Raw genomic sequence first — 23,801 nt, 5'->3', positions numbered from 1 at the left:
AGTGGGCATGGTGGGCTAGGGTTAATGATTGGGCTAGATGATCTCAGTGGTCTTTCCAATCATTAGTGATTCTATGGTTCTATTTTTTCTCTTTAATACTTGATACAGCAAATTACATGTGCTCTTCAGCTACTCATTTACCTAATACTCAGCAGAAGAGCTTTCAGAAATGAAGCTTTAGCTTTATCTCCCAGCTTACACTTGAATTAGTGATGAGGAATTCTCTGTGAATTGTTCAACCTGTTTCATATATGTAACTTCAAAAATCTGGTAGAAAATAGACATTTTTGTTCTTTTGTTCACTTACTGATGTATAGCTTTAGAAGAAATCTGGATTTTATACTGAACTTTGTCTCTCATTAGCACAGTTAGCAAGATAGTTCTACAGAATTTGTTCTACTAATACAACTCAGCTCTGAGTTGAATTTCTGATTTCTGAATTGTTAATTGCAAAATATAGCACTTCTTGTGGGCATGAACTGAAGTACGATAAACTCTATTTAAAGCTAAGAGGAAGTGTTTTCACTGTGAGGTTGCCCAGAGAGGTTGTAGAATCTCCATACTTAGAGATACTGAAAACTGGAGTAGCTATAACCTTGGTAACCTCATCTGCTGACCATGCCTTGACCAGCATCTTGTACTAGAACACCAGAAATGTCTTCCTGCTTCAGCCAGTCTATGACTCTCTGATAATTCTCTGCTTCGTGTTTATTAAATGCATGAACTTTGTTGATTATGCTGTCTCTCGGTGACACTGATTTTTGTTTGACTGTTCCAGTTTAGATGATATCTTAGTGGGGGCCCCTCTGTTTATGGAACGAGAATTTGAGAGCAAGCCTAAGGAAGTTGGGCAAGTCTATCTGTACCTGCAGGAAAGTGCTTTCCTCTTCCGAGATCCACAAATTCTGACAGGAACTGAAGTGTTCGGCAGATTTGGCAGTGCAATCACTCACCTTGGGGATCTCAATCAGGATGGATATAATGGTAATTTTTATACAAAGCAGTAATATATATCTTTTCATTTTTGATTATGTCCTTTTTTTCTTCATTTCATCTCAATTTCTCACCCATCCCACTGGTGAGGAGTGAGCAAACTTCTGTGTGGGGTTTAGCTGCCTGCTGGTTTAAACCACAGCACTGTATATCATTGACATTAGCAATGGCTAGGCAGTGAATATGCCTGAAGAAGGCTTTTTAACTTGTAACCTCTCTTCAAAATCAAGAGAATTCACACTAACCCTAATAAAACTGATACTTGGGGACAAATAATTAAAAGCTTATCTATAGAAGTGCATTCATATTTGCTACACTGTTATTTTTTTCTGAATATTAACATGTTTGAATGAAAATACTATCTGTTGTTTTATAATTAGATTTAAATGATTAAGATTTTGCATTTGTTTGAAAGCAGAGTTCTCTTTCTTTCCTCAAATGTTTGGATGAATTGAAAGAGGCTTAGTAATTGAAGCAGCTTTGTTGCAATAAAAGAATTGGACAAATACACACATACTATTTTGGAATCAGACTTCCACTGGTAATCAAGCTCTGAAAGAAACAGCTTCTAGGTGGGGTTTTTCTCAAATGCCAATACCACACAAACTCAAAAGAAAATATTCGTGAAGTAAACTGGGAGACTAAGTTTAGGAAAATAGTCAAAGTAAACTTGCCTAATTGTGTGAGAGAGCTTGGATGTCCTGAGAAGCTTGAGTTAGTCTTTTACACTCAGTAAGTAACGCTCTCATCTTACGTAGATTTCCTTTCTTCCTGTTTTCAAGTTGTTAGGGATCTGCAATTCAGGTATCTCTGCATCTAAAACCCCAGGAAGTTTTTGCTGGAGGAGTTATTTTGAACAGCAGTCTTAAAGATAGTTTGGCCACTCAGGAAAAAAAACAAACATGAACTTAGCTCCTCCTTAACCTGAGGGCTCTTTTTCACAGCAGTAGACTCTAGAACAAGTGTGGACAATTTGTGACTCTTGTGCAAGGGATGTGTCATCTCAAGAGCCATCGGATTTTATTGGGATTCAGGGTGCACAAAACCAGAATTCGATCCTGTGGGAAGAAGTTGCTGGGTTGTGGCTAGTGAGAGGGACTGCCCTCACTAGGTTGTCCTGGAGTCCCACCATGGGATTCAGCTGGGAAGATTTCCCATTTTCTACCTGTAAGCAATAGTAGATGCCTTCAACTTCTCTGAGCAGGGAAGACTGGTCTCCTTGGCATTCTTGTAGGGAAAGGAGGATATGATTCTGTTTTTCTCTCTCACTGTATGAAGAATTCTAGGAAGAATCTAGAGTCAAGGTCTTCTACTGCACAACTGAGAATTGTTATATGCCAAGTTACAGGGCTTTGTTGCACTACGCCGTTATCATGAGGGTAGGAGTTCCAGGTGCTAAAATCAAATTTAATAAATGAGTCCAGCATCAGCTCCTGGATGAGATGCTAAAAATTACAGCTGTAGATATGTACCCTTGTCTTGTTTCCTATTGGCTAGCTCAGCTAGTAGAGCTGCTGAACCTCAATCTGTGATTCTCTCTGCTTCCTGTGCATTAGAACTATGAAGAGCAATTGAGTTCTACTTTTTGGATATGCAGTGCTTAGTTGCAATGCCCAAAGCATCCTGTTGAATTCTTGACTCGGTACTGTTCCCATTTTTCAATAGCATGTTCTCTTAGGATAGATAAATTATTATATTTCATTTTTCTCTTTTGTGTACAAAAGCAGTGTATGTTTGAGAGGGGTCGTTTTCTGTTGTCTATGTTGTCTTACTGGGAAAATAAATTTTTATAAGAGCTTTTCTTTATCGATTATATAATAGAGGAAATCAGGAAGTTTTTTTATGTTTAAATGAAATTAAGTAGAAACAGAAAATTATTAGCTGTTTATTAAAGTTTATCAAATGCCTCAGAGATAAGGTAGAGGAATTCAATGTTGATTGGTAATTTATTGTAATGTAATAACCTCTTCATAGGATGATTTTGTAAGCATTCGTCATGAAATTTTGACGCATAAGAGATTAGGAACATTTTTAAACATTTGCCTTAAAAGTAGAATTCATAGATAAGTACAGAAACTGATAGTTTTTCAGCATATGTAGAAGCCATTTATGCCTGTTTTCCTTTAGGGACTTAATTCTTGCTTATTTTAATTAAGCATATTCTTTTATTCTTTTACTGCACTACAGACATTGCCATTGGTGCACCATTTGCAGGTGAAGACAGAAGAGGTAAAGTGCTCATTTACAATGGATACAGTAATGGGTTAAAAACTGGCCCTTCCCAAGTTCTCAATGGAGCCTGGGCCTCACAGTCCATGCCTTCAGGATTTGGCTTCACTCTAAGAGGAGACTCAGATGTAGACAAGAACGATTACCCAGGTAAGATTTTTCCATTAGAAAGGGAATTTCATGTTTCTGTTCTCTGGAAAATGCATCATACCTAAACTGCTCCTTTTGGAAGGCAGAGGTCAAATTTAAGAATAGATGTATTTTTGGACAGTTCTAGTTTGCTTTCCAGAGAGTTGAAGAACAGACGAAACAAGTACTCCCTTTCCTCTCAAAAGGCATGATCAGAAATCAAAAAAGGACTCAAACAGTTACATTAACATAAAACATGTGAAGTTTACAATAAAAAGCTTAACCCTTTCCCCCAGTTTCAAAAACTGAATGCTCTCAGCTTATTGAACTTGTGATGTGTCCTCCATCCTGGCATTCTTTCTTAATTCAAAACACGTGTTGTAGAAGAACGGATTGATTTGGTTGTGTTACGAGGTTGTTTTTTGCTGTCTGAAGAGATGCTGTACATAGGTTCTTAGTGGCTTTGATCTAATTACAAAAAACAAGAATGTAATGACACTGCTTTAAGGCAGATATTTCGTTTGGGCCTCTCTACGCTCATTTGTTTGTTTTCATTCTGATATATTGACTCTTCCTTTTCATGTTATCTTTGATTCTTCCTCATTAGCTTACCTGCCATGCATTCAAATTTGTCAATTTGATAGCATCAGTTGAGTTTTGCTAGGAAGGAGGTGTTATTTTTTAAAAGAGCACTGTTCATAGCACCATAAGTAGAGTGGATGTTGAAGATGTTTTACTTGTTTGCATTTACTTTCACTGTCTCTTCTGGAAGCAAATTTATTTTGTTTCTTTACATTATAATTCAGAAACCTTGCAAGAGTGCAACATACTTTGTCATTGTGAAATGTCCTCATCCACAGTGGAATGCTATGTCTTTGTTACCCAACTCAACTGTGAAATCACTTTTGTTAGTTTGGATTGTTTCAAGGCTAATGTTCTAAAAAGTTGTACTGTTTATGAAGGGGAAATTGTGATTTTCAAAGAAATGTACAGCCTTTTGCTTTTTTGTGATAATTGTAAAAAACTTGAAAGAGGTTTTTTTCAAAAGAGAGAAGAAAATTACTGGAAAGGAATGTCTACAATAGCAATTACAGTCTTACCAAACAGAAAAGCTGACTGCAAAGTAATAAAGTGAGGCTATCACAAGATTGAAGAGAGAGGACCTTTAAGCATTTGACAAAAGAAAGGGCTTTTAAACATTGTTCTGACTTTTTGTTTATACGTTGTTGATGGTGCTATTAATAGGCTTTCATTGTCCATGACTAACAAGGCTCTTTTGGACAGAGAACTCTTTATTAAAGTTTCAGCATTTAAACATTTTCTAAAGCCACACACAAGGCCCCCCAGCAAAACCAAAGAAAACAGGATATTACATTCCTGACATTTCTAAGATTGGGAAGATAGAGAGAAGGAAAGGAAAGATTCTTTCAGGTCACGCTGGGAACCAAGAAGTCTACGTAGTGTAAAAATCACAATTTTTGGAGCATCTTTTAAGCTAATTAATGAAAAGTTTGGGTGATGGGCCTCAGTCTTTTAAAATTTATTGGCATAGTTAGTTCAGTTGTGAGATTTAGTGGATTTTTCCTTCTTGTCATCATTGGCTGAGCTATGCATCCTGCTATTTCACATTGTGGTATTAGCTTACTATGTGTTAGATTGTTTGGGTTTATTGCATATATTATTTTTTTTTAGAAAAAAAATTTCCATTGATCGTAACTAGCTTTTCCCTCTGTCCCTCAACTGAGAAGCTGGATGGGCAGTCCAGAGCACTGGTGAGAATCTCTCAGAAAACAATGACCTAAGTAAAAAACCTTACTGTGAGTTGACGACTTCTTCCTTAAATCGCAGATTTGAAGCACCAAAATAGAGCTGTAAAAACAGCAGAACCGTGGCACAATATTAGCACAAGAATAGAATATTTTCCTGTGGGTAAAAGAAAGAAAGAAAGGAAATCATATGGGGAAATGCAAGTCCAGGACAAACACATTAGGCAGTGAAGCAAGTAATCCTTCTTGTGTCAGAGAGCTTTTCTTCTCCACCTCCTGGCGGAAGTCCTGAAGGGCAGCCCTTGTACAAAGAGGAAAAAAGGGATAGAACTTCGAAGGAATAGGAAGGAAGTTTTATTTTAGGTGTCAGCTGAAAGGCAGAGCAATTGCTGACTCTGGAAGGTCTAGGAAACCAGCTTGTAATTCAATGTTTCCCAAGCTAATGACTATGGCTGTGATTCAAGGAGGGTTGTGAAAGATTAGAAAAAGACCTTTTTTTTTTTTTTTCATTTAGGCTTTTTAATAACTATATTGTAAAGACAACCATTTTATAGAAAGAAAAAAGTAATAAAACTTCACTCTCAGAAGTTCATTACTCTGGAGACTGGGAAATGAGAGCCAGCTGTAATGTCTGGCTGCTGGTATAATCATGTACTGCCACAGTCTAAGGTGAGAATCTCCCAGCAATTCTCTCTTCCATGGCTGAGGCCAAAGTGTTGTTGTATGAAGACAAGCTCAAAAAGGCATGCAAACAATTCACGATTTCAGGCACCAGTTTGTGAGGACTTGTAACTATAGCTGTGTTTGTACGGTTTTCTCAAGCCCTTTTACCTAACACTGCAAGGCAGGCACATCCCTACTAAGAAATGAGAGACTGAGAGATGGGCAATGCTTTGCTAGATGATGCAGTTAGAGACTGAATTACAAGTTGGGGAATATTGCTTCTGAAAAGTGAGGATGAATCAAGTCTTTTTTTCTCTTGCACAAAGATTAAATCCAGTTGTTGCTAGAGGTTCAGGTCAGACAGAGATCTACCTATTTGCGGCCCGTCTCATTTGATACAGGATTTATATCTTTTTCTCCCTATCCAAATGCCTGTATAAACTCAGGAGCAAATTAAAAAACAAAGTTTAAGAAAGCTGCCTAATACTCAAGGCAGTTCACATTCTCCAGCTTTTCTGTAAATGGACGTGTGGTTTCTCCTTCCTCCTTTTTCTGCAGCTCCTGGCCAGCACAGGGTGAGACCAACCAGCTCCTGGTCTTACCTAGGAAAGGCAGAGAAAGATCCCCTTGGTCCCCAGGACCTCCAGAGTAAACAGAGTGAAACGGGAAATTGTATAACAAATGTGAGAGAAGACTAATCAGGAACCTACTGGTACAGATCTGTATAGCAGATCTGTCTGGCACTGTAGCCTGCCTCCTGCAGTGGCCGACAGCTAGGATATCCAGGAAATTGTACAGTTGTTGTGATATTTCCCGAATATTCACCCAGCTCTAACCATCTGGAGAAGCAAGGTGTCCAAGCCTGAAGTTCTATGCTCGCATTTAGCCCTTTACAGACTTTTCTATCAGGAATTTGACTACCCAGGGTAATTGCAGCCTGTGGCAAAGGGCCATGCAGACTAACCATGTGTTTTATGAAGAAGTGATTATTTTCACTGCATTGCATTCAAGTCAAACATTGCTCTTGACAGTTTCTTAGGATATGCAATAGTTTTTGTGCTGTAGAGACAGTGAGCAATTCTCCTGTACACCACTTGCGTTTTACAGACCACTGTCATATTCCCTCCCTCAGCTATGTCTTTTTAATCCTGGGAAGGAACCTTCATTTACTTAATTGTTCCTTTTGTGGTGGCAAATGGCCCTCTAGTTCTGCTGTACTAGTGGATGGTTCAGTCTTGCCATTACTGCTGCCTATTTTTCATACATTTTTAAGTAAGAACAACTAATGGCAGTGTGTGAAGTGCAAATTGCATCTGGCTTGAAGCATTGTTTCTGATAAAGATTTTATCATTGATTTGATTTTCCAGCTTTGCTAAGATCAAAAAAGCTTTATTTTTTCTATCAAGAAGAAAATCAAAATTATTACTTGAAAAGAAGTAATCTCAAATTTTTTCCATTTATATCAATGATAATGTTTATGCAAGAAAATAAAGTGAGCCAAAAACTGTTGTCTGGCCTTGAAGATGCGTGGCACAGCTCAGTTCACCCTCACCTGATGAAACCCTGCTGCCCTGAAATAAGGTGTCTGTATTCAGACTGCCTTTTCAGAAGGATCCTTGACCCGGGTTATTCCCAGACCATCTCCTCTTTGTTATTATGTAAAAATTAGGCAAATGTTACAGTCAGTTAATATAACTATTTATCCATTCCTTCCTGTCATTCTTTTAACATTTTTGGGGAGACTTTCATTTGCCCTTTAGATTCCTTTATTCTTTTTCCATTTTTGATTGCATGTTGCACCTAGTAATAAAGCTGAAAGAGAATTAAAAAAAAATAAGGTGTTGCTCTGAGGCGTAGTGCTATACTTCCAGGTGAAGAGATGAAATGCAAATTCAATAGGTGGATTGTTTTGTTGAACAGCAGTTCTTCAAACTTTGCCCAGGATCTTCTGCAGTCCTGTCCTCAGCTCACCCTTCTTGACTGTCCTCTGTGCCAGAACATTTGAACAGCTTAATGATAACTTTCTCCACAGCTTCTACTCTCTTTCCAGCTAAATCTGGGACTTTTAGGGCCTCTTTGCTCCGTCCTGAGCATTGCTTGGGTCATTAAGGCTTGGAGCAGGGAATAAGGTCTCAGCTTAGGCTTTTGTTTTCTAGTTTATTTTACTTATCATTTTTTCTATCTTTTTCTAATAGCATAGTTCAATCTTGATAGGAGCAAAATAAACCCATAAATGTGTTTAATGTGAAAGAAATTTGTTTCTTTTTCCTTCTGGGCATCAGTTCAAAACTGGTCCCACTGAGCACTTGGATCTGTGATTATCTAGGTGCTGGTGCTGTGCTTCCAGCTGGTTCATCTATCTGTGCAGGGCTCAGCATTTGGAGGCTGTAAGGTTTCCACCCTCATATTTCAGCATATGCTCAGTCATTTGGTGGCTGATTATAGCTGAGTAAATTATTTATAATGAGAAACTTACTCAACTCATTACGCTTGCTTTCTTCTTGTGGCATATCCTCCAGCAGACTGTGGTTTCTTCAAACGTGTTTGTGAGCCAGCATTATTTAACTGGTTTCTTTTAACCATGTGGGTGGATTCCGAGCAGTGCTCTTTGTGAATTCGCTATTCAGAAGTTGTTGATAGTTAATTATTTAATTGCTCAGATAAATTCTGCATTTTGTTTCTGCTCCCTGACTGCTTAGACACTTGTATAAAGTCTTCCCTGTTAACTTTGAGATTCTCTTGGGGTAAGTGCTGTATAAACTTCAGCCTCAGGATATCCCAGTTTTATACAAACCCAGTCTAGCCTTTTCTTTTGGTCATTCTTTTTATTCAAGCCTTTGCTGGCCAGGGAAATGAATAAAGGTATCTTCAGGCCTTGCTATTTTGGGCTCACTTATTATCTTAAGAACAGCACATGTTTTATATAAACAAATGACTCCAGAAGCATTTTAAGGAAGAAACAAATGTGATAATAACACAAAATTTCCTAAGAACGTCAGTAATCTTATTTAAATAGGAGTATTTAACAGCTCCATCTGCTGAGTACATTAGCTCATAGTGGGAAGAAAATACTCAAGTTTCTGAGAGGCAAGGTTCTTCAGCATTCATAATTTTTGACAACAATAGGCAGTGTGCCAACAACAGCACAGAATTGTAATCTAGTGATGATTAAATTATGAAACTGGTCCAGGAGATGTGTGGAAGACAAATCAATGAAAAGTTTCATCTGTTCTGGTAAGAGGGGACCGCTGACTGGGAGCCAGAACAAGGGCATGGCTTCTGCCAGTAGATGCAGCTGGTAAAAATACCAGCTAATTTTGTTTGCACGTGAATAAACAATCAAAAATGTCATGACAAGCCAAGAATCTCCTGAAAATACGTAAATTTTACAATTAAAAACTGAACACATTATCAATGTAATTTATAGAGATGTTTTTCTAAAGTTCTTTGATATATTTAATGAAATTAACAATATTATGTACAATAGATTATAAGAATAAAGCAGTTGATCCAGTAAGTGGGCATTTACTGACCTGGTAGAATAGTAACTGCCTCTTTTTGGATTTGCTAGTTGTATGATGGAGTGGATTATGAAGCATCTCCTCCAGACAAAAAGAGGAGCACTGAATTAGCCTTTGAATGGTAGAATCATAGAATCATTTGAGTTGGAGGAGACCTTTAAGGGTCATCTAGTGCAACTTCTTTGCAATGAACAGAGACTCCTAAAGCTAGGTAAGATTACTCAGAACCCCATGCAGCCTGATCTTCAATGTCTCCAGGGATTGAAGCAGGCACCACCTCTCTGGCCAGCCTTTTCCAATGCCTTGGTGTTATCCTTAACAAATCTGCTAACAGAATGGTTGAAAAAGAAGGATCAAGGCAGTTGAAAATCATAGAAGATAGTGATTATGGTTTGAATGATGACTGCATGTAGTATTCAGTTAAAACCCTTGAGTAAGGTTGACTGAATGGATAGCACTGTGTCCTTCATTATGGTCAAGCCTGTAGTAATGGCCACTTAAAGGAAATTTTATTCTGTTCTGCTGAGATTCGGGAGGTCAGTGATTGCTAAAATCCTAGAAAGCAGAAAGAGGAATCTGATGGTGGACCTTCCTGGCCCTAATCAGCTAAGGGAACAAGAAAGGAAAACAAGGCTCACAACAGTATTTAACACGGTTTCCAGTTATACAGATTTCTTGGTCTTTTATGAAACTTCCCGCAGTACCTCTACTCAGATAGGATTCTAATTATTTTCTAGATACTATTTCTACTCCATAATTAAGCACACAAACTGCACAGTGTGCTGTTTAACACTGCCAGCAAACCTTTCAGAGCCCATAAAGTAAACACTTAGGGCTGTATACTGATAGGGTTGTGCTGGAGAGGTGACTCATCTGTCTGTTATTTAGTTTCTGGGTCTCTCACAAATGAATTGTGTGCCGATTCTGTAGTTCTCTGGCTGTTGTTCTTGGCCACTGTCTCCCCACAAGGAGCAATGGCATACCAGGCTGTGGCCATTTCTCCTTGGGCTGCTGGGCTGGATGAGTGAGCGTGAAGTGTCAAGCACACCCCGTGTTCCTCCCTGCCTCAGCTCCCTGGGGCTGCATCTCTCACAGGGAATGCCTTTAAAAATGGCAGGGGATCAAAGAATTTGCTGAAGTGAATAACTGGGGGTAGAACTTCGTTGATCTACTCGTTCCCTTTGGCTGGCTGAAGGTTCAGTTGGAGTCATGCCCTTTATCACGGCCACATAGAAGGTGCAGGTGAAGAGATGAGCTCAGTGTGCCCTTCACTGCCATCTATGAATGTTCTTTCCTTAGTTGTTTATGATGATTTTATTTCAGAAAATGGATTATTTTTCACCAGATAAGATCCTGAAAGCCTGTTCTTTACAGCAAACCAAACTTTGAAATAAATGCTAGGATCACTCAGTGCTCCTAGAGTTCAGTTAAGTGTATGTCAAAGACTCTTGTCTGAGGATTAAGTTCTGCAAACTCTGCCAGTTGGGATTTTAGTAGTATCCACAGGAGATTTTCTTTGCATGCTACCCTCACATTTGTGTCATTGTGTTGCAAGTTGAAAATTGCTTCGGAGTCACTCAATGACCATTTCTTCAGCTATTGGACATATTGGTTGTGGGCCCCACAGCCATTTATTTGAATCTCAAAGGTACCTCATCCTCTTGAAAGCATGACATAGTGAAGGAGATTTTGTGTGTCAGATCCTTCTCTTGCTTTCTCTATTTATATATATTTCATTCAGGACTTGGAAAAAAAAAAAACCCTCGCAAATGCTAAGATGCAGTCAGAGATGTTCATATGCTTTTCTTCAGGCTCTGTTTGGAAGGATTGCAGTTAGTTAAGCTGTTTTTTTTTTTGTTGGTTTTTTTTTTCGTTTTGTTTTTTCTATGTAATTCCAAATTCCTTGTTAAACCCTTATTCTCCAGTTAAAGACCTTTGTATCATTGACCTTGCATGCACAGCATTAGCAGGCAATGAATAAAAACAACTTCCCTCTATTTTTAGGAGGGGAAAGTTGCCAAATTTCAGATAATTTAGACATGCATTTCTTTTCATATAAATGATTTATAACTTTTTTTTTTTGCAGAACACAAATTCATAACTTCTGTGTATGAGTGCCCTAACTTGATGTGCATTCAAATCTCATGGATTCGTATCAATCTTTTGTTTTTTCCCAGTGGTAGTTGTAGGAGTTGACCCCTCAAGGCAAAGAAAGAAGAATAAAACTAGAACAAGTAAAAGCAAAGCATAACCCTAATGGATCTTTCAGTAAATCCTCTGCTTGAGTACACAATGATTTGACCTTTATGTTAGAGCATATATGTCACTACTAGAAATGAGCATGGTTGCAATTGCTCACCAGTGCTGAGCCAGTCCTCAACCAATGGCAGCTCCCTTGGCCAACTCTTCCCAGTGTTGCTGTTGAACATGATGCCATATAATACAGGTTATCCCATTGGTAGGTTTGGGTCAACTGTCCCGACCATGTCTACTCACAGCTCTTTCTGCACTCCAGCCTACTTGCTGGCAGAGCAACATGAGAAGCACTCAGGCACGAGCCTGACTAAGATGGCAGTGCAGGAAAGTGCTCACGGAAAGGCAGGTTTTGGTGGCTGGGGCCTCTCACTGTATCTCTAAACACATGAATTTCTGTTGTTAAATAAGCTGGATTCTATCAATCACAAAGAAGGCAGTCTTACAGGGTCATTCTTTCTATCTTCAGGTTCAAATAGGCTACAGGTTGGTAAATTTGACTCACACAAGGAGTGTTTTCAAGCTTTACCTTGTGCCTGTGGTAAGGACTGCAGTGGTAATGGTGTCACAGTTGGGTTGGAGTGATTTGCGTTTTAATGAAAGATCAGATTATGAAATGATTACAAGTCCCAAATCTAGATAAATCATGGATATCTGCCTGTTTTGTCTCTGCCATAGCACAGCACTGAATCCTTTTGAGTCCATGCTGGACTAGATGTCCTATATTAAGTCTCATTATTAATAAAGATCCAACAGCTGGGAATGATACAGTGTAAAGTCCTTTCTTCTTCCCTTCCTGTTCATAGTACAGTGTTGGATTTTTTTATTTTTTTTTTCCTTTTCTTTTTTCTCTTTTCAAAAACAGTATTAAATAATTTTTGCTTACTCTGCATACTGCTAACATGGAGCTATTGGGGAAATTTCTGCCATTTGCACTGTGTAGCTTTTGTAGTGATAAGTATATCTCAATCAGTTGTTTATTTAAGGGGAAAGTATCTTTAGATTTTGGGACTGTGTGTAAGCTCTCTATAAAAGCTATTAGTGAAGAGGACTCATAAATGTCTCAGAAACAGTGCTGCTATTTTAAACGTTCCTGACCCTGAAGCATATTTTGTAAGGCCAATAAAAGCAGAAAAATGTAAGTGTTGCACAAAAAGAGGATCAGACCCATAAATTGTCCATGCCCTCTCCTCTGAGGACATTAGTCAGTGGATTCTGTTGAAGGACAGGCTGTTGCACATGTGATGTCCTTGTTTAAACTTGTTAAATCCTGACCATCTGAAGGGCAGACAGCCCTGTAGAACATTCAGGCCAGCCCAGATCCACCATGCTAATTAGCATCAGGGCTTTGTAGTTGCTCCATGATTTCAGAGGCTCTTAAGCAAACCAGTGCACAACCTGTGGAAACAGCAAGCAAGCAAGGATTTGTTTTTCGACTCTGACTACTTCTTTAATGGATTCATTCAGATAAGTTTAGATTGCCAATTTGTGCCACTGCAAGATCCATTGTGAGACAGTAGACTGAAAGGGATGCCCAGCTGGACACTTCACTAGTGGGACTGAAAAGGAAACAAAGATCTTTCCCTTCCTTGATTTCAGCTAGAGGCAGCAGAAAAGATGATCCTTTATTCCTCACTGGTTGGCTCTTGCTTTTCTCCAGCAAAAACTGGAGATCTTTCCAGCTAGCCAATCTGGATCATTCTGGAGAGCCCTATATGGGGATTTCCATGGGAGACAGAAAGAGGAAATATTTGGGCCTATAGGATTTCAACCCAGGCACGTACCCAGTTACAAAGATGTGCCCAAGGCCCTGTGTAGTGCTTGTGTTGTTGATCTCATTTGTTCCAAATGGTGACTGTGGAGAAAAAGATCACAATCAACTGATAGCTGTTATGATCCTTAGCAGATCCTCTTACAATGCTGAAAACATTAGTGACTATGAAATCAGCTGTCCTCAAATCTATGCATTATGTTTGTGGTCCCATATATGTAATGCCTAAATTAATGAACAAATGACAAAGGAGGATTGGGAGGATTGTCAAGGAGAAACACCAAAAATTTTAAATGTGAACTGCATGAGGATGAACACAAAGTAGGTTGGCATCTCTTTGTGTCATAGGTAACTTGTGGTTTGGAATAAAATGTATGGGTGCTGATGGCATCCTTTTTCCCCTTTATTACAAGCTGACCTTGTCTTAAACAGACTGATTCTGGATGCAACTAAGATATTTATGTGTTAGTCTCTGCCAATATTGAAACATTTTCTTTGATACAGTGTTGAATAAGAAAGGCTTAGAAAGTAGGAGTTTCACATTTGTTTCATGTTACTGAGTTCTATGATTCTATGAAATGTAAGTAGTCTAATTTAGGCTGGAAAAAATGTGCCTGACCCTTTTATGTAGTTCTTCTGAAGCTGTTTTCTTTTTCCAGATCTAATTGTAGGTGCATTTGGAGCTGGAAAAGCAGTTGTTTACAGGTATGTGATAAATACAAAGCATTTTTAATTTCACAGCTTAGGTCTACCAGTGAACAAACGTCACATTTCTGGGTTTCCCTGGTGCGAAGTATAAAAGATGCTGATTACGTATGATAAATGAAACAGCTTTTGAGCAACAAATGCTGTTGATTTACAAGAGAAAATAGTGTACTTCCTACCTTTAAAGCAACCTCACACAGCCCTATATAGTCAGAAGCCCTCACTGCATGAGAGAGAAATTTGTAAGGGACAACACTGAAAATTAATACCTTTCTTGGAGAATGACAGTAGTAAGCAATCTGGATTTTCTGGTGACTCTTGCCTCTTTAGAGCTTATAAACATTAAGAAAGTTTTAATAAAGATGAAATAAAGAAAAAAAGAAATAAAGAAAAGATGTATGAGATCCCACTGCAAATTTCCAAAGCTGTTGTTGATTTCTGGTTTTCAGTAAATGTACTGTCTGAGCATGAGTATAAAGTACAGCTACCAAATGAAACAATGAAAATTTGCTGCTGCACATGCAGACAGTTCTTTGCATTTAAATATTCACCATCCATTACTGCAGCAGTGTGGTGATATTTCCTGATTCTTCCCTGTCTTCTCTTTGTTCCCAACAGAACCTGTTGTTCTGTTTCCCAGATGAGTATTTGTCAAAGCTGAAGAATTTTGTAAACCAGGAGTGTTAACTTATTTTGACTCAGTACCAACACAGTGAGAAGACCTGGTTTTCCTACTGCAAATGTTTTGCAGTGCATCATTTTGCAGTGGCTTAAGTGACAGCACAGGATTTGAAGTAGATAATTACATCCAGTGTGCACTTTAGACAGCGATAAAAAATGTGTTCTATTTAAGAAAGGCAATAGCAAGCAAGAAGCCCTCAATCTTTGTTTCCTGACAGAATGTATCAAATGCATACCTTGTCATATCGGATAAACAATTTTATTAATGGAAATTTGCTTGAAAAAAAAGCATTTTCCCTTTTGCACCGGAATGCAGGCAGTAATTTTATTTTTGAGTGCCTTGGTAAAGCAGTGCAGAAAAGAGATTTTGAAAACTCAACTGTGAATTAAAATATGAGGAAAGTAACTGTTGTAAGCTATTTTTGCCAAAATTATGTAAGTTACTGTAAAACAGTATTGCTGTCTTAAAAAAAAGAAAGAAAGAAACAGAATTTTGTTTTTATTTCTCTTTTGAATTGCTCTCAGTGGGAGATTAGCTGATTACTCAATAGCAGCTTGTTTTTCAAGGGGTTGTTTTCCATCACCACAACCATCTACTCACATACTCAGCAAAATTTTCTGTGCTGATCATTCGTGGTTTACAAAGTCAGTTGTCTCAAGACATGATTCTGTGTCAGACAGAGTTTACTTCATTATTGGCTTCAGATAATTCTAGAATGACTTCTATTTTAAACACATCATCTTCATTTTTTTGAAGTATCTAAAGCAGAGATAGCAAGTCTGCTTATGTCAGTGTTCATGCAGAAACACAAATCTGGCAGTTTATAAAGTAACGGCCCAAGGACTACTGTAATTCCTACTGGGCAGCTCTGGTCCCTTGTGAAAGCCTGCTGTGATTGAATGTTTCTGATGTGCCCATATCCCAGGACAGGCCTACTGTTAAGAGCAGCATACTGTTTCACTGCTACTGTCTGCTCTTAACCTGCACTTTTTTTGTGAAGAACTGTGAAAATGTCTTGGTAAGGAAATGTCATGGTTTCTGCCAGGGTAGGAGCAGCATTATAGAAGTATTTTTTCCCAAGTAACTCTACATTTAGAGATTCTTTGTGACCATTTCTCTTAAGTGTTTTCTCTGCTGTGATCTAGTACTTATGTGCTCCTACTTTATGCAGCGAACTTTATTTCTGTCCCTCAGAGCCAGACCTGTTGTGACTGTGAATGCTCTGCTCATTCTGAATCCCATGATTGTGAATCCAGACAACAAGACTTGTCAGCCCCCTGGCTCTCAGCTTTTGGTGGCCTGGTAAGTCTGTGATAAGACAAAAAACATCCTCAGCATTCTCTTCTAAAATAACTTTCTACTTTGAGCTTTTCCTGCAACTTTTTATTTAACACACAAATATTTGAACATGCTATGAGTGATACAAAAAGCCCTATTGAGAACAAAGTCATGTTTGATACCTCCCAGTACTTCAGAGATCCTCTAAACAAAGTAGGTAAAAGTTGATTTGTGATACATTGAGTCTCCACCTGCATGGGAGGATTCTTAGTGTCTCGTAGGATCAAGCTGCAGGTTTACATTCAGTCTCTGGATGAATGAAAAGTGAAACAGCTAAGACTGATAACACAGAATCATCCTTCTGACAAAACACACATCTTTGTTGAGGAAGTATAGCACTGAAAGTGATGAAAGAGCTGGTGATCTCACCATTTTCTGCTAGAGAAAGAGAGGTCTCAGTCCTTTGTAGAAAAGATGTCCTGCAGTTCATACTGAGTGTGATTGTTGTTTCTGGCTGTCTTTGGTCAGATCAAAGCTATGGAATGCATCATACCTGTCAATGTGGATGTATTAAAAGAGAATCCCTCTGCCACACATCATTTAACCTTGAAAAGATAAAGTGCATTCAAAATAAGAAACTAATTGAAAAAAATTGTGATGGGTTGCAAATTTAAATGCTTGTAATACAGTTGGATCTCTCTAGTAGCATTAATGCCATACAGGTGTTTTTACACTAGAAGAAAGGACCCCAAAGAACATCTGATAAAATAGGCTATTAGAAATATATAGGATACAGTTTAAAAGGAGAAATAGTAACAAGAGAAGAAACTAAATGCAGAACAGAGGATAAACACTTGCAAGTTCCATATAAAATCCAAGTAAATCCTTCTGGAGACACTGTAAGAAGCAGATTTCTAAGGTACGAAAAATAGTCATATCATTTTATTTAAACATGTTAGAGTGAGAAAGCCTGATCTTTGGTCTGGATGAAAGGATGTGAAGGTGTGAAGAAGAATTCAGAAGATAAGGTGACTGCACAGATTTTGGACTGCTTTTAAACCAGAGGTGGTCAGAAGGATTCTCTGTGCTGGTGATGTTCTTCATGGGAGATGAGTTCTGGAAGTAGTCTCAAATGTTAGAGAGAGCAAAAGAGGTTTTGAAATAAATTTATAAATTTAAAAATTAAAAAATAATCATGACCAGAGGCAGTTTTAAATGCAGTGGGTGCAATTAGTGTGAGGAAGCGCTGGATCTGTTATGTATCAAAACCTGGGACAGCACTTGCAAGAGATTTTCATTTTTACTCTATTCTTTTCCCTCACATTCGGCATTGCATTCTTCTTTTCTCTATTTTGTGCAGAAGAGTAAGGTAGAATGCACTGAGCAGAATGATATGGCTCCAGATCATTGAAAGTTTTGGCCCTTATGGAGAATCCAGATAAAGATCTAATACAAATTTAAAATATCAGCATTGGGCTGCAGCGTATTCATTGATCCAATATGTTAGGGCTTTTTTCTGAACTTCAGTTCTTGAGGCTTTTTAATAACTCTTTCCTCCATCTGGGATAGGATTTCAAAATAAAATGTACTGACAGTTTACTTGGAGAAAAATTAATCCTTTTTTTTTTTTTTTCATGAGATAAGTGAATAAAAGCATCCCAATTAAAAATGTATTCTTTCCATAAGATATTGCTTAAAAAGGGGGGGAGAAAGGCAAGTCATGCTCCATTAACTTGTAGTTTTTTTCATTAGTTTTCACTTTTGTTTTACAATAAGTCAGAAGGTGTTTGGTACGTATCTACAAGACTTTTAGTAGGAGCATAATTTAATTTGTCTGCTTCATTCTAAAATATTTTTCCCTGAAGATTTGGTTTGTATTACAAAATGACCAAAGACCAGCTGCTATTTTCCGTGCTGTAATTTTTCTCTTTAGTTGATGCAAGCTTGTATTCTACATATGAAAATAATTAATAGGGAAACTCCAACAGGCAAAGAATTCCTCAGTCCCATGGGATAGATTTCTGTATCTCTTAGCCAGCTGTGCAACTTGTTTAAAGTGTCTACTGACCGACACTGCAAAATTAGAATGAAAGGGAACCTCCCACCAGAACAGTTTCAGGAAGTGTAAAATATGAAGAACGTGGATTATTGTACCTTTTCTCGTATTAGGAAAATATTATTTTTGCCATTATATAATTTGGAAAACTGAGGTATGGAGGAAGCATACACAAAAAAAGTCGTTTTTATACACAGTCATAAGGGAATTGTCCCAAACTTCTGGAAACAGATATAATTCTTTCTCTGCTGAGTTTTAAACATGGCTATTTCTGAGTTACCAAAAAGAACAAAGTTGGAACAAATTCTGCATATCTGAAACTATCATTAAGCCATTTTTGAGTGTCACAACAGAAGTTGAAAATCAGGAACATGTTTCCAGGGATTCATTATGGCTGATGTGATGCTTGTGTAATACATTTATCATTGTGTCACACACATTAGTAGGCTCAGAAAAAACTTGCTATAGACTGTGAACAAGCAAATGAAAAACAAACTTATAAACCTTACATTTGAATTATTGTACTAAATAATGAACCTGAATAACTGGTTTCTCTGTGCTTCATTGTAGCTCAGCAAAACTTAGGAGAATTGAATTCAATATGAGAAGCAAAAATTGAACAAGTCAGTTGATGTATTTGAATTGAACTGCACCCGCTTGAAATCACATAAGTCTTGACTATGATGAAACAGAAAGGACTTCTGCAGACAGTTTCATGCAAAGGTAGTTCAGTGAAGCTCAGGCTACAGAACCCAACCTTGCCAGTGGTATTAGAAGGGCTAGATAGGCTGTTTCCAGAATTTGTGGAAATGTTCTTCATATCTTTCCTGTTAAGCCACTCAGAGTATTAGAGGAGAGACATTCTGTCTTAGGGTGTAGATTAGGTGCCTTAGCACAGATCGTAGTGAGCATCATTTTAAGAAAAGGAAAGGAGAACTGAGAGGTATGATTTTGGAACTGCTGGTTCCCATGTCAGCTCCCTTTTTACTAACTCCTCCTTTTTTATATCTAGTTTTACTGTAAGAGTCTGTGCAGCATTTGAAGGCCAAAGTATTTCAGATGAGATAGGTAAGAAATTTTTTATATATTCCTATGATTTTCTCTGGCTCACTTAATTTCAGAACTTTTCTCTTATGCCTTGAAAAGTGATACGAGTGCAATCCTCCTATGGTAAGAAAAAAACAAAAACACACACACACACAAGCACAAAGCTTTTACAATTCACTTGAAGTATTTCTATTCCATTTAAACCATTTTACAGATAAAACTAAGATCATATCCAGTTGGAGAATATTCTATTTTGGAAAAAAAAAAAAAAGGCAGAAAAAGAAAAAAAAAAAAGCAAAGAACCAGAATTCCTGTACAGTGCATATATGGCATGTAAATAAAGTACAGTTTTATTGAAGTTATACCTGTTCTATTCTTTGAAGCAAAAACTAGTGTGCTTCTAAACAGACAGATACCTTGGGCATGGACTAGTTTTGCTTGGGAGCCTTTGTTTGTCATTTGCAATATTAATGTTGATTATTAACAATATATATAATGAATTGTTTGCTGTTTTTCTTTCCATGTTAAATAAATAATCATTCAATTTACTTGTATCCTGTAGTGCTGAAAGGCGAATTGCAATTAGATTCATTGAAACAGAAAGGAGCTGTTAAAAGGACTCTCTTCTTTGATTACCATCAGTCGCATCATTATTTCTCCACTGTGATGGAAAAACAGAAGAAGCTCTATTGCCAGGACTTTCTTGTTTATCTCAGAGTAAGTTTAAAATATTTTGGACTGTCATCATAGTTTGAGTAATATCAGGGATTAAAGAAGATTAATAAAAAAAGGGGAGCCATTTGAATAGCAAGAATATTTTACACTGGTACTAGATCACAAAATTACACAAATGAGAGGTAAGAATGGTCTGGACATTTAGGCCAGTCCTTCCTTCTACCTCAACAAGAGTTCTCATGAAAATATTTGGTTCACCTTCACTCAGTGAAAGTAAAAAAGAAAGGCTTCCTCTGATGAATTGTGCAGTTTTTCTGCGTATATTAATTTTATGCTCTTCCGGGAATTTTGATTAAATATGTGTCTCCTGATACAAAAATACAAGGCTGTTCTCTCTTATGGTATTCACAGTGGAATAATCAACTAAACTCATTAAATGCCATGACAGTTCTGTTCCAACAAATATATTAAAGGAATGCATTGGCCCAAAATTCATATATTTTTAATATTTTAAAATATTTACAAAAAAAAAAAAAAAAACACCCTAAAAACTTGTGGCACTTTAGTAATGAAGAAGAAAGGGTCATTGGTTACTCACTTGCAGCTGGTATTACCTCATGCACATTCCAAGGCTTGTTCTAGAAATATAGTGGGAGGTGGAATGGAGAAGACTCAAGCCACGTGTAAGGCAGAATCTAGACAATAGAGGTGGTGGAGTTTTATCATCACTAATTCATTGGTTGTGGAATAAACCAACAATATTACAATATTACCTCCACATACCTTCCCTCCATTCTGAATGAAAGGAGTAGCTGATAGGAATTTATTCTGCGTGTCTCTTTCAAATAGCTTCATGTTAGACAAATGGTAAGAAAAAAAATATTGAGTCTGCTCAGCTCAGCCAGCTTCTTCCAGATGTGGAGCTATGGAGACAATGTGTTCTGGGCATTCCAGTCGCTGGTAGGTCATTATGCTTTCATGATGAAATTATAAATAGCCACATTTTGGCCAGCACCTCTCAAAGAAGAGTATTTTTACCTTCAATAAATAAGACCATAATCTTCTAAATTAGATCATACTCATCTGAAATAATTATTCTTTTTGTATTATGTGATTGTCACTCACAGGATGAAACAGAATTTAGAGACAAATTATCTCCTATCAATATAAACTTTAATTATAGCTTGGATGAATCCCATTTCAAAGATAGCATGACGGTGAAGCCAATACTGAATTATTACCAGAGAAGCTCAGTAACAGAACAGGTATGATTTTTTCATGCAGCATATTCTGTATATAAGCATGGAAATATTTAGGAATATTATGTGTGTCATCTTCCTTTAAAAAGTATCAGGACCTGAAATTTCACAACAAGGATTTAATTAATTCAAAATGTAAATTGAAGACAAATATGGAACCAGGCAATGCTTTAAAGCATTTCCAAAATTTTGGTGTGTTCATAGTTTTGATTGCATTTTACAATATGTGAGCTGAGTTACTGTGGGAAAGGACCTGAAAGATATTATTCTGCTAAAGATGCAGTTTGAAGTCCAGATATTCTTGAGCAGTACTCATGTTGAAAGGAACTTTTAGAAGGGAGAAGAAGTTTAAATCATGAGGAAAATAGTAGTAATATTTAAGACATAAATTAGGGATACTTAATGAAGTTATTTGAAACTTGTACTATCTGTATTATATCTTTGTGTTTGCTTGTGTCTTATTAAATGACATACAGGCTTACATTCTGGTAGACTGTGGGGAGGACAACTTGTGCATTCCTGACTTGCACCTTTCTGCTGTGCCGTAAGTTAAACAAAATAAGTGAAGCTATATATAAAAATCCAGAATCTTCTAACTGCTTCAGCAGAATGAAACACAGTTTTGTTGTATGCTGTATCTGCTCATTCTTACCTAATTTCCAAATTTTAATTTGTGCATCTAATTCACTTAGAAAACCAACACTGTGGAAATACACAGTTACACAATAAGTGTTAGGAGTGGTACTATTTTTTTTTTTTTTGAATGCTAGGAGATAATACCTACTGCTGTTCAAAATAGCTTTTAAATGTACTGATTTCAATATGTCAGTGAGTTTGAAATAGAGACACAATTCTCTTGAACTCTCTGTGCAGTAAATGACATAAATGAATCTCAGAATAAAAAATGAAAATAAAAACATGGCAACAATTCCTCTTACAGAAAGAGAAATAAGCCAAGCAGGAGAGGTGGGAGACCTCTGGCAATTATCTGTCTGCCATCAAAGTCAGTGGGCAGCTGTGAAAGGAAAGGTCATAGTGCCATTGCTGGTCTTGAGATCTTCTGTTTGCTTATTGTACAACAAGCATGAGGGGAGAATGGAAATTACACCACTTTTGTGCCCTCCACAAAGAAATGCTGATGGGACTTACTAGCAAGTAGTTTCTTCCACTTGATACTTGTCTCTAGTTAGAAAGTAGTCAGGCTCTGAAATTGTGTATGACTAACTTCCAAGTTCTCCTGTAGTTTACTCTGTCCATGTGTGTTTCCCTTTGAACTCTTTCACTCCCAGGTGCTTGCATACTTTTCAAAGGGGTCACTTTTTATGAAAAAGTTTTCTCTGTTCTCATGGAATGTTTTCCAGAAGAGATGCTCTGAGAGCAAATTGGCTTTCTGCTGTAAATCATAATTGTCTGTGTTTTAACTTCTGACAAGTCATATGTTCTGTATAGAGATAAAGATCAGCTAATAATTGGAGAAGAAAACTGTGTCATGCTCATAATAAATCCAAGGAATGATGGGGAAGGAGCCTATGAAGCTGAGCTGCATATAAAGATTCCACCTGAAGCAGATTACACTGGGGTTGAACGCAACAGCAAGGTAAATGAAAATCAGTTATGTATATGCTAAAAAAAAAAGCAGTTATAATGTTAAATGTGGCAATGTTCGTAGAAGGTCTGATGTAGACTCACGTCCTGCTGAGCTGTGCTGAACACACTGTTTCCTTATGGGATCTGTTTAAGTGCAAAGATGAAACACTATCCTGCAAACAAGCAGCGTGTCCGTGTATTCTCTGTTGGACAGCCAGTCTGCGTCACCTCATCTGCACATAAATCTCCCAGGCTGTTGCAACATGAACTTTCTTTTTTCTGTCAGTGCCTGGAATGCACAGCAGGGCCTCAAAGGTGAGAGTGGGAGAAAGCAAGTTAATTTCCTTTCTGAAGGCAAATGTTTTTAAGGAAGTTGACAGTAGCTTACAAGGTATTTCCTTATTCTCCTTTTGTCAGAGTCTCTATTATAGGACTTTGAACCCAGTTAGATGAAAATGAGATCTAATGATGTCACTGAAGATGATGATACAAAACAATAATACAGAAATTCTCTGAAATTTCATTTTTGAATAGCATATTTTTGAGCACAAATAAGCAAAGACACTGGCCTCTTGCTGTATTGCCTTTATTCTCTTAGAATCCTCTCTTTTCATACTGTGATCTACAAGGCATAAAGAAAACTAAGATTCTCTTTGACATACTGCACCTGGTTGTATTTTTCTTTTGTTAACTTTAGGAATCTGGCTGTTCTTTTGGCCATTAGCAAGGATGTCAGGGGAGGCAATTTCTCCAAAGCCAGACATATTAGCATGTATCTATCTTTTCGACTGGACAGAAATCACTCAGGACTTCTTCTTATTTTACGAAAAATCGAATTCTGAAGTGCCAGAAAGGTAGACTTGGGGGAACACTAGAGGGAAAGGAAGGAAAAAAAAGTTGAGAGAGTCTGGTGTTTTGGAAGAATGAGGACAAGCTAGAAATGGGTTGGCAAAAGATGTAACTATTCTTCTTCTTTTAAAAATAAATTTTTAAAAGCTCAGGAAACATGATCAAACTCTTCCGTTTTCCTCAGTTTTTACTGAAAGTAAAATACACCTTTGACAAGTCCAATTCTGAATCCTCCTGCACTCAAGGGAGAATTGCCTCGGTTTTCCCCACGTTTAGTTAGTTCACTACAGCACAGAATTTATTTCATGATCTCCTAAAGTGCACGCTTATTCCATCCA

At 37.5% G+C, this 23,801-nt stretch overlaps 1 protein-coding gene across 4 annotated transcripts in view; it reads left to right on the top strand.

Moving 5' to 3' along the window:
- Positions 1–23,801, top strand: part of ITGA8 (integrin subunit alpha 8) — a 101,211-nt gene that overhangs the window by 29,560 nt on the left and 47,850 nt on the right. For all 4 annotated transcript variants that reach the window (XM_090142871.1, XM_031614496.2, XM_090142873.1 and 1 more), the window contains 9 exons: positions 779–984; positions 3,181–3,372; positions 13,985–14,030; positions 15,907–16,014; positions 19,059–19,114; positions 19,656–19,810; positions 20,896–21,033; positions 21,504–21,571; positions 22,477–22,624. In XM_090142871.1, the coding sequence (XP_089998997.1) occupies positions 779–984; positions 3,181–3,372; positions 13,985–14,030; positions 15,907–16,014; positions 19,059–19,114; positions 19,656–19,810; positions 20,896–21,033; positions 21,504–21,571; positions 22,477–22,624 (1,117 nt within the window). The remainder of the gene's footprint in view (positions 1–778; positions 985–3,180; positions 3,373–13,984; positions 14,031–15,906; positions 16,015–19,058; positions 19,115–19,655; positions 19,811–20,895; positions 21,034–21,503; positions 21,572–22,476; positions 22,625–23,801) is intronic.

This window comes from Phasianus colchicus, chromosome 6 (assembly GCF_987193195.1).
Source record: "Phasianus colchicus chromosome 6, bPhaCol1.hap1.1, whole genome shotgun sequence".
NCBI classification, from domain to species: domain Eukaryota; kingdom Metazoa; phylum Chordata; class Aves; order Galliformes; family Phasianidae; genus Phasianus; species Phasianus colchicus.
Note: the sequence above shows the minus strand (reverse complement) of the source record. Positions and strands in the feature narration are given on the sequence as shown.